This window comes from Xiphophorus couchianus, chromosome 6 (genome assembly GCF_001444195.1).
Source record: "Xiphophorus couchianus chromosome 6, X_couchianus-1.0, whole genome shotgun sequence".
Taxonomy (NCBI): domain Eukaryota; kingdom Metazoa; phylum Chordata; class Actinopteri; order Cyprinodontiformes; family Poeciliidae; genus Xiphophorus; species Xiphophorus couchianus.
In genome coordinates, this window is record NC_040233.1 from 27,597,035 (window position 1) to 27,610,314 (window position 13,280).

Here is a 13,280-nt window from a genome sequence, read left to right on the forward strand (position 1 = left end):
ACCTTATGATGTTAGTTCCAGCTGTGACAGTTTCTGCTTTAAACTGCAAGGTCATATGAATGCAAAATAATAATAAAGAATCAAGATTACATTGTTTTTATTATTTGACCAAACAAATCCAGCAATTATTTCTGACCACATTAATCAGAAGTGATGCATCTCAATTATTTTACCAGCAGATGGCAGAAAACGGAAAACAAATTGACTTATTGTGACCCAGAATGAGGCTTGATAATGTGAAAACTCCCAGCCTGTATTTCCACCAGACCACTGATTGCTATTTATTAATTTCTGCCATAATTCAAAAGCTCAGCTGTGTGAATTTGGATTAGCTTACTGCATGGGATTTAAGGACAAAATATGATTGAGGTGGAAAATAATTTAAAAATGCTAATATTTAATGTACTTTAATGTCATTCAAGTCATTAATTCAATAAATTATTTTAAAGCATCCTGTTCGATCTTAATGATATTTTTATTTGTAGACATGAGGGAATATTGTTGACTTTTATTTTAGTTTATCTAATTATATATATATTTTTTTTAAAGCCACCAATGACAAATGAGGGGATTTCCAGGAGTTATAGTTCTTCTTTCTAACTTGATCTAACATCAAAAAATTAAATGTCAACAAAACAAATACAAGAATAACAAGAAATCTCAGTTTGAGATGTTTATATTTCATTATTTCAGTGGGCTGCTGCTGCTGCCAGTATTTTTGTCAGCAGATGGAAATCTTATGATCTTTGATCCTCATAAAAATTTCTGTTGAGTTGCTATTTAGGATGTTCACCACTAGGGGGAGCTGCAGACCCGGGAGCCTGTAATGTTGCTTAAATCTAAACAAACAAACAAAACATCGCAGTTTGACGGAATTAAAAACTAAAATTATAGAGTAATTACTCAGAAGTTAGGATTTAGTGACGTTTATAAGTTCTTGAGGTTTTCTATATTTTGTCATTAAGAAATGCTTTCTGAACTAAACTCCAGCATTTAAAAAAAAATCAGCATTTGGTTTTTTTAGACAGGGAGAAAATTTTATTATTATTATCCAGTAAATGTCTAAAAGAAGCTCATAATAAAATTTAATGGACAGTAGAACTGATTGACAGAAAACCTTCAGGTTGAGTCTTTACTCAAACAGAAACACGCGTCACATTTTACTGTGACCAAACCTGATCAACAGCTCTCCTCTTGGTATTCCCACCATTTCCTGTCAGGTCACATATTTGCTTGTTCCTTCCCCTTCTGTGCTCAAGTTTAAATATAGGTATGACTCAACAGTCACAGTTACAGAAAGCAGAAATGGAGCAGCAGGCAGTTCAGCTGGACCGAGAAACTTTCTCCTGTCCGATCTGTTTGGATCTACTGAAGGATCCGGTGACGATTCCCTGTGGACACAGCTACTGTATGAACTGTATTAACACCCACTGGGATGAACAGGATAAGAAAGGTATGTACAGCTGCCCTCAGTGCAGAAAAACCTTCACACCAAGGCCTGTCCTGGAGAAAAACACCATGCTAGCAGCTTTAGTGGAGCAGCTGAAGAAGACTGGACTCCAAGCTGCTCCTGCTGATCACCGCTATGCTGGACCTGAAGATGTGGCCTGTGGTTTCTGTACTGGGAGAAAACTGAAAGCCATCAAGTCCTGTTTATTCTGTCTGGCCTCTTACTGTGAGAAACACCTTCAGCCTCATTATGATGTGGCTCCTTTAAAGAAACACAAGCTGGTGGAGCCGTCCAAGAACCTCCAGGAGAACATCTGCTCTAAGCATGATGAGGTGATTAACATGTTCTGCCGCACTGATCAGAAGTGTATCTGTTATCTCTGCTCTGTGGATGAACATAAAGGCCATGACACAGTGTCAGCTGCAGCAGAAAGGACTGAGAGGCAGAGAGAGCTGGAGGAGAGACGAGGAAACATCCAGCAGAGAATCCAGGACAGAGAGAAAGATGTGAAGCTGCTTCAACAGGAGGTGGAGGCCATCAATCACTCTGCTGATAAAACAGTGGAGGACAGTGAGAAGATCTTCACTGAGCTGATCCGTCTCCTCCAGAAAAGAAACTCTGATGTGAAGCAGCAGATCAGATCCCAGCAGGAAACTGAAGTGAGTCGAGTCAAAGATGTTCAGGAGAAGCTGGAGCAGGAGATCACTGAGCTGAAGAGGAAAGACGCTGAGCTGGAGCAGCTCTCACACACAGAGGATCACAACCAGTTTCTCCTCAACTACCCCTCACTGCCAGCACTCAGTGAGTCTACACACTCATCCAGCATCAACATCCGTCCTCTGAGACACTTTGAGGACGTGGCAGCAGCTGTGTCAGAGCTCAGAGAGAAACTACAGGACGTCCTGAGAGACTCATATAAAATCATCTCTCTGAAAATCAGGGAGGTGGGTGTTCTACTGCCAGAAGTAGAACCAAAGAGCAAATCTGACTTTTTAAGATATGCATGTAAAATCACATTGGATCCAAACACAGCTCACACACAGTTGGTGCTATCAGAGGGGAACAGGAAGGTGGCATTGATGAATCAACCTCAGTCTTATCCAAGTCATCCAGGCAGATTCACTGGGTGTTGTCAGGTTCTGAGCAGAGAGAGTTTAACTGGACGTTGTTACTGGGAGGTGGAGTGGAGAGGGAGGGGAGGATTTGTAGCTGTTTCATACAATAATATCAGCAGAGCAGGAGGTGGGAATGAATGTGCATTTGGTCGGAATCACAAGTCTTGGGCGTTGGATTGTTACCAGAAAAAATATACATTTTTTCACAAGAACATCAAAACTCCTGTCTCAGGTCCAGTTTCCTCCAGAGTCGGAGTGTACCTGGATCACAGAGCAGGTATTCTGTCCTTCTACAGCGTCTCTGGATCCATGACTCTGATCCACAGAGTCCAGACCAGATTCACTGAGCCGCTACATGCTGGAGTTTGGATTTATTACACCAAAGACGCTGCAGAGTTCTGTAAACTCAGATAGACTGAGTTTGAATTTCTCTGTGTTGAATTTTTCTGTGACGTGTTTTGTATTGCTGTTTTATGTAAAAATACTGTGGAGAGTCACTTTCGTCTATTCTTAAAATTTTTGGACATGTTATTTTACCCTGTTTGAAAATTCAAAGCAAATGTTTTCATTGCTGCTGTCTGGGGTTCCAAACTTTTCAGCCTTGTGACTTAAAGTAACATTGCTAGAGATTGGCAACCTCATAAAATACATATAGTTATTTAATTGTATAAGTTTTTAAATAAATTTATTTTATAAAAATTATTTTGGATTATGTACTTTAATCACTTAAAATGCATAATACATTATTTAATGAGACACTTAATGGTACATTTATTTACTTAATTTTATTCATTTAATTAATTTTGTCTCTATTGGCCCTTAATACACATCAGGGCTCACATTCCTATGACAATGAAAATTATTTTACGATACCCTACTTGGTGTCTTTTGTGAAGCCCTGATCTAGCAGTATTTTTAACAGATAACTAAAATGTAAATATAAAAATGTAGCTTATCAGAAGCTTTCTCCTAAAAAAATTACTATTGCATCAGAAATATCTGTCTGTAGAATTTGTCATTTAAATCTTCTCAACAAAACAAACTAGAAAAATGAGTGTAGTTTCCTTCAGATTTTTTCCCAGGTGAGATTTTGTTGCACCTTATTTTGATTTGCATATTGTTCCGTGTTTGTGTCAATGAATGTGAATCTTTGTTCAAAATGCTATTAAACCAAAAGTGAATTAAAAGTCCATTTCGCTGCTTGCTTTAGTCGGAAAAGCCAGTTTCCGTGTTCACTTGACACTCACAACATGGCGGACGTGCTGACGTATCAAGCCTTTTTCTATGATGAGAACGTCGGTATCTCCTGAAGGGGGCGATAGAGCGCCGTTCGGGATTCGGACGGAAGTTCAAAGAAGAAGTTTAAAGCTCAGTTTACCCTCGTGTTTACAAGAATAAACGGCTCGGACTCTCAGTCTTAGCAGCGAAAACGTTAAATAAGTAAGTAATTACTGGATGTAAAAGCAGTTTTTCTAAGATGGGGTTGAAGGTAGAAAAGGTTCGAACTTCAGTTATTTATCGGCTGTTTACTCTAAGCTGGGAGTTTGGCTAGCTTGTTGCTAACAGATATCAGGGCAGTTTATCTAAACATGTATCGTTTTATGGTTAATCTTTTCTAAGTAATCGCTAAAATGATTGATAATCTGTTTAACAGATTGCTAGCTGAGGTGTAAAAGTTTTTAAATTTCTTCTGAAATAATGTGATGAAAGAAGCTGCCCAGAAACCGTTTTATTATTTCAGCCGGTCTTTATCTGCTGACATTACAGAAATGGGTCTCAGTTAAATATAGAAACAACCAAAACAGCAACAAAATGTAGTAAGACGAGTTTAACTCATGCTGACTGACATCAGGGAAGCGACTACCTGTGATTTAAACCAGGGATCACATGATTTTAAGGTCTGGGTGGCTGTGACTGCATGTCCCAGCATTCATAGCGCCACAAACATTATTATTGAAAAACATTTCTCTTTGATATAGGCTTCTTAAGGACTCAACTTACTTAAAATAATAATAATAATGCAACAAGTCATTCTCAAAGATCAATAAACTTTCAAATCGAATGGACATTAAGCACTGGAGCTGGAAGACATGTAAATATCCACAAATAAATAAACAAAACAACAGAAAGAATAAATAAAATAAATTATGAAATCTCTGGAAACAAAATGGTCTGTTTCAGCAGACTGAAACTTTTATCATCCAATTTTAGTTAGAATGAGAGAAAAGATGAAAACCATAAATAATACAAGTGGAAATTGTTGAGCTTGTTTTAATTCATCATGTGATTAATTGATTTATTGCTTATTGTGACATGCCTATTAAAGAAAGAGGACTAGGGTTAGGGTAACCCTAACCCTAGTCCCCCTTTTCACTGATTTCAGTTTTTGTGTGAAATCACTGCAGCTGAAATTAAGTATATCTTGGTTTTTATTCATATCAGTTTTTAGTAATTTTTAACAAACTTAATTTTATTTTCTGTTTTATCATCTGTCTACCTGTGAAGTTGTGATTGTTTTGAAGCACTGAGGTTGTAAATGAGTTATAGAAATAAACTTTCACTTGACTTTTTTATTTTATTTTCTGGTTAAATAAAAGTAATTATTACATTTGGTTTGAAACATTTCAAACAGAAACTTTTAGACGGATTTCTGTATTTTAATCTGATAATAAGAGTTATATTTTTGTCTTTATTGTGATTGAGAAGTCTAAACATGAGCGATGTGTCCTTCAGGTCGCCATGGCGTCTTACACGTGCATCAGCTGCCGGGTGGCCTTCGCCGACGGCGAGGTGCAGCGGGCGCATTACAAAACCGACTGGCACCGCTACAACCTGAAGCGCAAGGTGGCCGACATGCCACCGGTCACCGCAGAGAACTTCCAGGAGCGTGTGCTGGCGCAGCGGGCCGCCGCCAACCAGCAGCTGACCCACGTCGCCGCCACCGAGAGCTGCGGCGTCTGCAACAAGAAGTTCTCCAGCGCCAACGCCTACCAGAACCACCTGCAGTCCCACAAGCACCAGCAGGCGGAGAGGCAGGCGCTGCTGGCGGCGCAGAGGAAGGTGGAGAGGATGAACGAGAAGAACCTGGAGAAGGGCGTCTGCGACGAGAAGGAAGACAACGACGCCAAGAACGAGGCGCTGCAGCAGGCGCTGAGGGAGCAGCACAGGCCCAATCCGGCCAAGGTCCAGACCGCCGCCGCGGCGAAGGCGGAGAAACCGCCCCGCTTGGTGTGGCTGGAGGAGCAGGTGAAGAGACGGGAGAGAGAGGAGGGAGGAGAGGCAGCAGCAGAAGGTAAACAGAGAATAAAAAACATTTAAATGTTTAAATGAAGAAGATTTGTTGTTTTCAGGGTTGGTGCTTGAAAATCCCAGATTTCTATTAGGGGTTTGGAAAGTTTTTGATTTCTATGTGAAGTCCTTGAAAGTGCTTAATATTCAAACTGCACAGTTTGGTAATAATGTGGAATATAAAGTTTCATTAATAAACAAAATTTGGAAATGTACAGTTTAAATCCCATCAGAAAAAGACTCATGAACATTTTTTTCTAACTGTCCAAAATTAAATCAGACCAAATGTTTCTTATTTTAGTTCAGTTAGAATTACTAAAATTATATTTGCTAAACACCAGAAAGCTTAGTGAGGACATTTTTATCGTCTGTTTGGACTTTTTTCTTTCTATATTCTGAACATTTAATTTAGCATGAAGGTGATTTATCTCAGCTCTTAGATTGGATTGTTTCAATGTAATTAATCTTTATTACTCATAATGGCTCAGTGACTTATTGACCATCTTATATTTTACACATTAAAGTCATTGAAATGTGGGGATTTTTTTATTCAATTAGTGTTTTTTTCAGGATGTGTTTTAGACAGACATGTTATATTCAAGGATTCAAGGTTATTTATTATCATACCAGCTTCAGTTTGTGGTACGAAATTTGAACTCAGATCCCAGATTAAGAAATTTTCAACACACACAAAAAAATAAATAGATAAATAATAAAAAAATAAAAATATATAAATTTCACTGTGGGAAAAGTGTCTGACCTGTTTGTGTAAAACCCTCCAGAGGAGTGGGAGGATGTCGACGAGGATGACGATGATGATGATGACATGGAGGAAGATGTGGATGAAGAGGAGCTGATGGAGGAGGAGGAAGGCGGCTCTTCGGGGACGTCGGGCCCCCTGCCGGGCTCGGTCCCCGTCACACACTGCCTGTTCTGCTCCCACCGCTCCCGCTCGCTGCTGAAGAACGTGGCTCACATGACCGAAGTCCACAGCTTCTTCATCCCAGACGTGGAGTTCCTGGTGGACCTCAGGGGCCTCGTCCGGTACCTGGGTGGGTCCCACGGACATCGCTGCACATTCCTCATCATGCTTTACATATTTAGCTTTATATATCGGATACTGAGTAGATTGATCTTATCAACTGTTAAGTGGCTATTTTCTTAAACCTGACTTTTCTCTTGTTTGAAGATTCTATCCAGAACATAAAGGGTTAAATTTTTCATTTGCTGAGTAAAAAAGAAACATTAAACTTGAACATAATTTAAAAGGAGGGGTACATTTCTGCCAAAAAAAACATCTAATTTTGAGATTAATCTTAGAAATGTTTTAGAAAAAATTTCAACTTAGAAATTTTTTCTAGAAAATTTCTGTCATTAATCTAAAACTTTGTTTTTCCTTGCATTGGTTTGACTTTTGGATCACAGAAATCTCCTTATTTATTTGAGTTTTTTTTTTTTAGATTATTTCAAAAATATTTCAGTTTTATTTTGCAAAACAAGAAGATTTCTGAACTTTTTTTTCTCAGGAGAGAAAGTCGGTGCTGGGAACGTTTGCTTGTGGTGCAATGAGAAGGGGCGTTCGTTTTACTCCACAGAGGCGGTGCAGAGTCACATGACGGATAAGAGCCACTGCAAGCTGTTCACAGACGGAGACACCGCCCTGGAGTTCGCAGATTTCTACGACTTCAGGTGTTTCTCTGGTTTAGATGTTTTTAACCTTCAGTTTGAGACGATGAACTTTACTGTTTCCTGAAGTTGGAACAGATTTCCTCCTTTGCTTTGTGGAATCGTGATCCGATGTGCTGCTGCTGTTTGTCCAACAGGAGCAGCTACCCGGACCGGAGCGACGGAGCGGTTGAAGGGACGGACGAGGATCTGCCGGACGAGAAGAACCTGGAGTACGACGATGAGACGATGGAGCTGACGCTGCCTTCAGGTGACCTTCGGTTCCAGCTGCTGGTTTTGGTCTGGAAGCCGTTCAAACCGCTGCTTGTTTCCTCAGGTGCCAAGGTGGGCCACCGCTCCCTCATGAGGTACTACCGGCAGCGGTTCGGGACGCAGCGGGCCGTGGTTCCGGGCCGCAGCGGGAACGCCGTGGGCCGGGTCCTGCGGCAGTACAGAGCCCTGGGCTGGGCGGGAGACGCAGGTGAGACTCCGCTGCGTCTCTGCAGTAAAATATGACGAAAAAGATCATTTATCAAACTTTGGAGGCTGAATCCTCAGTTTGATGCTTCTGGGTTAGAAATGCTTCATGACGTGATTTTAAAAAAAAACGTTTCCCTTTTTTGTAGCAAAATTTGGCTTGTTTACTATTAATAATAGTAACAAACAAATATTTTTTATATCCTAAACAATAATTCATCCTCCTGTAAACTTTTTTCTTTAATATATCAAAGTATAGACAGCTGTATATACCAGACCCAGTGAAAAAGTTTATCCATTTATTTGATCAAATAGATATACATTATAAAAAGAACAATTTTAAAAATATATGTATCTTTATATATTTTATGAAAAATCTTTATGAAAAATAAATATTTTATAATAAAATAGGACAAGGAGGCAAAGAGCATTTATGGTTGAAACATCCTGCAGAAGTCGATCAGTTCAGGTCTAAATGTAGGTTCAATTACCTATCAGCTCTTCTGGAGCTATCATTGTAACCATAGCAACCAGACCATAACCAGTTAATCATGATTCATATTTACAGCAGATTTGTGTTTTTATCGTTGAAACGCAAAAAATCTACATAAACCCAGCTGTGACGTCAGTGAACTGTTTGTGATTCCCTGACTTCCCTCAGCAGGACGTTTGTCCTCCTGTGTCTTTAACAAAATGTCTGTCTGTCCCCTGCTGTCTGTCTGTCTGTCCGTCCGTCCAGGCGGCTCGGTCCAGCAGAGACAGAGGGACATGCAGTACGTCCAGAGGATGAAATCCCGCTGGATGCTGAAGACGGGGATGAGCAACAACGCCACCAAGCAGAAGCACTTCAGAGCCCAGGTTATGTTCTGAGAGGGAGAGGAAGCAGCTGCGACACAGACTGCTACAGCTGGATGATGGCTGCCGGGAAACGAGGGGAACTCAGACTTTTCTGTCTCGTCTTGATTGAAAAGCAGAGATGAGCTGAAAACGAACCGCAAAGCTGAAAAAAGGAGGAACTGTTTTCCTGAACTGAACTGAATCTGATCAGCTTCGTTAGAAAAACAACCGTTAAAGTAAAAATAAAGAGCAAAACTCAAATTCATCAAATTATTCTTACGTTTTACTAATACAGTCACACATATAATATGAAAATATTCAGGAGTTCTCCTCCAGGTGAGGCTTAATTAGATTAAAAATGATTTCAAACTGATGATGCTTCTGAAATGATTCAACCTGGTTTTTAAATTCATTCACTCATTGAGTAAAAAATTTACACCAAATTTCCTTTCATCATTTTTTTCTGCAGCTGTTTGAGGAAATTATTTTTGTCTGAAAACTTTAAACTGAAACTCGTCTCGGATCAGAAACTGTTGGATTAAATCCATGAAGTGTGTTCATGCTTCACTCCTTTGAATCTTAAATTTAAATGTTAAACTATTTAAAATATTTTAATGTATGTCTTCTGAAACCATTAAATTAAATTCCCAATAAACAGGTTAAGGTCCTAGATCTTTGGTCCGTGTTAAAATGTTAGCAGCTGCTTGGTTCTCTTATTCCTTGGGTCGGCTCTGAGTGTGACCAGCGTTACACAGCCTGTTTTTAGTCGATAGCTGAATACTGAATTATGTAATTTATATCAATATTTGTTTGCTTTTTATGACTATATAGTTGTGCTTAAGTATCGTTAACCATATCTTCCAATAACACATAATTAGATAATCATATTTCATGTCAACTTTCAACATTTTTAACACAAACATGGCGGCTGCTGATGGTCTGCCGTACCTCCGGACTGCAGCAGCAGGTAAAGATGCAGCATGTAACTTTTGTTAAAATATGTATATTTTTACATATTTATTGAAATAAATAAGTAAATTTGTACATAATGTGTGAAAAAACCAATCCACTCTGCCGTTTCCCAGCGCTAACTAGAAACAACCAATCAGAGCCAGGAGGCGGGTCTTAGCGTTGTCAATCAGCTTTGCTACATCAGCATACCATGCTGTGAATGCTAATTGTGGTTAGCATAGCCATCAGTGACGGTGGGTAAACAGTTTCTCCGCTGTTAGCACATTTAGCAACATGTTCACGAGGATGATTGGCGGCGCTAAGTCCCTCCTCCTGGCTCTGATTGGTTGTTTCTGACCGGAGCGGTGCATTCATTCAGATGACAATAGCAGCCCAGGAAATGATCTGTCTCATATTATACTGTCAGGACATGGTAACAGTTTTAGCTAATATACAAAAACCTATTTTTAATAAAAGTTGCATTAATTTGGTTTGTTTATATGATAAACATTTAGTTTTTCAACATTTAGCTGTTATAGCCTCAGAGAATCCACCGTGTCTATAATAGTATTATTTATGACTTGGACCCGTTTCTGTTAAATGATGAAAATAAAAGCCGAACTTCGTCTCTCCCTCCTCTTCCTCGTACGTCAGATTTGTGAATGAGCGTGAGCCTGGAGCGGATGATGTCATGGTGACCCCTCCGCGCTGCTGCGCCGCATTAATGAGCTCAGTTACTCCATTTGTTTGCGGTTCTCCACTTTATATTTGGCAGCCGCTCCACTTCCTGAGTGTGTTTGATGGTTTTGGAGGTTTGGGGCACTCTGCCCGGGCGCACGCCGCCGCTGCACACGGCCGACAGGAAAGGGCCGCGGAGGAGGGGCGGCGCAGACAGGCCGACGGCGAGGAGGAGACTAATTGATCCGGACGACGTGGGAGAGAGATGAAGCATTATATCTGTGCGAGTCAGAGAGGAGTGATGGATGTCTGAGGGCCGCAGCGGCTCGTTTACGACTCAGATGCTGATTTATGAGACGAGTTTCACCAAGAATTTATGAGCTTCCTTCAAAGTCTTTAAGTTGCTGTTTTTCTGACATCCTGCTGTTAATGAAAAGTTTAAATTGATGCTTGGAAACAGCATGATTGAGTGGATTTGGTGCCTTGTTTTGCATTATTGCATGAAATGACAAATCGTTGTATAACTCCTGAGTTTAGACAATTTCTGTTATCAGCAAAAACTTTCCTGTGCAAACTTCCTCTGAAGCGTCTGATCCTCAGAGGAAATCCGCAGATTATCACCCCATTATTCTGGACTGATGGTGGAAGTCCCACATGGAGGAACATTTATTTATTTATTTTTTTTATTTGACTTGGTAGGAGACTACGGATTAGGGTCACCGGCAAAAAACAAAACAGAATTTTGACTTTAATCTTGTGAGATCAAAGTCAGAGTTTAGTCAAAATTTGGAGGAAAAAAAAAGTCCGAATTTGGAAAAAGTCAGAATTTGGAAACCAATCCCAGAAAGTTTCAACACAAAACTTGGAAATTTATGAGCTTGAAAAGCAGAAAATATTTTACTTTTGAAACTTTCAATTTTCTATTTCTGAGTTTAGAAAATTTCCAGGTTTTTTTTCAACATGTTTGAATTTGTTTTCTGGCAGATTTCTGAATTTTGAACTCAGAAATTTTCTAATATTTTGTAAAAATATTTCTGACATTAACATAATTTTTTTCTCTTGAATTTTCTTTTACTTTTGAGCTCAGAAATGTCAAAGTTATTTCTAGAAAATTTCTGAGATTAATTCAGAGTTTTGGTGGAAATTTAGTCCTTTTTTCTATCTACAGCTTCACATCTGTTGAGACTGAAAGAATAGTTTCAGATCAAAGCAACATCTGGCATTTCATAAAGCTTGTCTAGATATTTATTTATATAGATATACACACATAGTTCTAGTTTAAGTAAAATGGAACAGTGAAGTTCTAATTAGTGCAATATAAGAAACTGAATAAGGAAAAAATTCACTCATATAGAACTGAAAACTGAATCCAGGAGCTGAAGTAATATTAGTAATAATAGTAATAATAGTGATATTAGTGATAATAGTGAGTTAGTTCTCATCCCTTCTTCAGTCTGCATGATCCCGGTCTCCCTCTGAGCCCTGGGGACCTGGTATTGATCGGCGCTGTGTAGGTAGTGATTGGACATGAGTGGATAATTTCCTTTGCTACATTAGAGTCCATTACTGGACCCGCTCTCCGGAAAGTGAAAGACATCCTCAAAAGGAAAAAAAAAACAACAGAGAATGTTCTTGGAAATGGATTCTTCTCACAGAAATGATTTAACGTCTGAAGATCCTCAAAGTTTCTCTTCAGGTTCGGAGACGATGACGGAGTGAAGCGGCGTGGAGATTCCTGCTGGAAACGCTTCATTTAGCTAAACCCAGCTGGTCTTTCCCATTTATTCAGAGGAAACTTATAACAGACTTTAATTTAGAGAGGCAGCGCCACACAGCTGAATGTTTACTGGGGTCCGATCAGATAAACCAGAACACAGTACTGGGGAGATGGAGCAGGTCAAAAATGTAACAAATTAACTGTTGGCTTTGCTTTGGAGGCTGATGTTACCAACACAAGAAGAAGAAATTATTTGAGAATTTGGTCTAATTAGACTTTTTCTCCTGCTGATGTAACTTCTGACATAAATACTGAGAAATTGTTTTTTGTGATAAACATGGATTAGAGTCTGGAAAACGAATCATTTAAAACCTGATGAGTCTGGAAAGATGGACTCCAGATTTAATTCTCCTTCCAGGTTTGTGTTTTTGTTTCCATCCAATCAGCTTCCAGTGTTTATTTACAGAAGTCAAAAAGGAGCAACAGGAACCCAGAGCAGGAACATCGGCTGTCTGACCTCACAGGGTTCGGTTTGTGGGAGCCTTAGCTTCACAGCTAACTTTTAAAAATGTTGAGAAAATGACTGAGAACTCAACTCTGACCTGCAGAACTGGTACAGACGGCAGAAAAAACTTGGAAATTTGAACTTTTTTGTACTTTTTGAGGAATATGGGAACACAGTACAGGCGTGCCTCTGTTATAGATGTCATCATTTACATACACGGCTGCTAAATACAGAAAATGCTAACTACATTTTACACCATATTCTGGCGCCCCCTCTAGGGCAGCGCCCCTGAGGGTTTACCCATTTTTATCAAAACAGTCACTTCCAATAACTTCCAGAAACTCCTGAATTTGCGGCCAAATTTGGTATTTAGTTATTCAGGTCTTAATTCCTCCGCTGGGTGAAAACTGGTTTGTTTTGGATGTTTTGAGGTCTGAGCAGCAGCTGATGATGATGATGATGATGATGATGATGATGACAGCATCTGCGCGCCTGCAGGTGACTCCTTTAAGACCAGGGGGAGGAAGAGGAGGAGGAGGAAGAGGAGGAGTGCAGCGGGTCGCCACGTTTCACCACATTACATTTTCTCTGCCCGGT

At 39.7% G+C, this 13,280-nt stretch overlaps 2 protein-coding genes across 3 annotated transcripts; both read left to right on the forward strand.

Moving 5' to 3' along the window:
* Positions 1–618: 618 nt before the first annotated feature.
* On the forward strand, positions 619–3,172 carry LOC114146270 (tripartite motif-containing protein 16-like). The gene has a single exon (XM_028020206.1). The coding sequence runs from the start codon at positions 1,273–1,275 to the stop codon at positions 2,977–2,979; it is 1,707 nt and encodes a 568-aa protein (XP_027876007.1). The 5' UTR covers positions 619–1,272; the 3' UTR covers positions 2,980–3,172.
* A 687-nt stretch (positions 3,173–3,859) lies between these two features.
* On the forward strand, positions 3,860–9,388 carry znf622 (zinc finger protein 622). 2 transcript variants are annotated; one of them, XM_028020248.1, is made up of 7 exons: positions 3,860–4,005; positions 5,299–5,857; positions 6,636–6,905; positions 7,380–7,542; positions 7,677–7,789; positions 7,856–7,999; positions 8,735–9,388. In XM_028020248.1, the coding sequence occupies exons 2-7, from the start codon at positions 5,305–5,307 to the stop codon at positions 8,863–8,865; spliced, it is 1,374 nt and encodes a 457-aa protein (XP_027876049.1). In that variant the 5' UTR covers positions 3,860–4,005; positions 5,299–5,304; the 3' UTR covers positions 8,866–9,388. The 2 variants fall into 2 exon arrangements, with proteins under 2 accessions (XP_027876049.1, XP_027876050.1); XM_028020249.1 differs by having other exon boundaries at positions 3,882–4,009.
* Positions 9,389–13,280: the final 3,892 nt, after the last annotated feature.

Excerpts from the sequence above, each read along its gene's own strand:
- znf622 (XM_028020248.1), top strand. The coding sequence starts at position 5,305 with ATGGCGTCTTACACGTGCATCAGCTGCCGGGTGGCCTTCGCCGACGGC. Across the intron at positions 7,790-7,855 it reads GGAGCTGACGCTGCCTTCAG|GTGCCAAGGTGGGCCACCGC; the intron begins GTGACCTTCGGT and ends TTGTTTCCTCAG. Across the intron at positions 8,000-8,734 it reads GGGCTGGGCGGGAGACGCAG|GCGGCTCGGTCCAGCAGAGA; the intron begins GTGAGACTCCGC and ends CCGTCCGTCCAG.
- LOC114146270 (XM_028020206.1), top strand. The coding sequence starts at position 1,273 with ATGACTCAACAGTCACAGTTACAGAAAGCAGAAATGGAGCAGCAGGCA.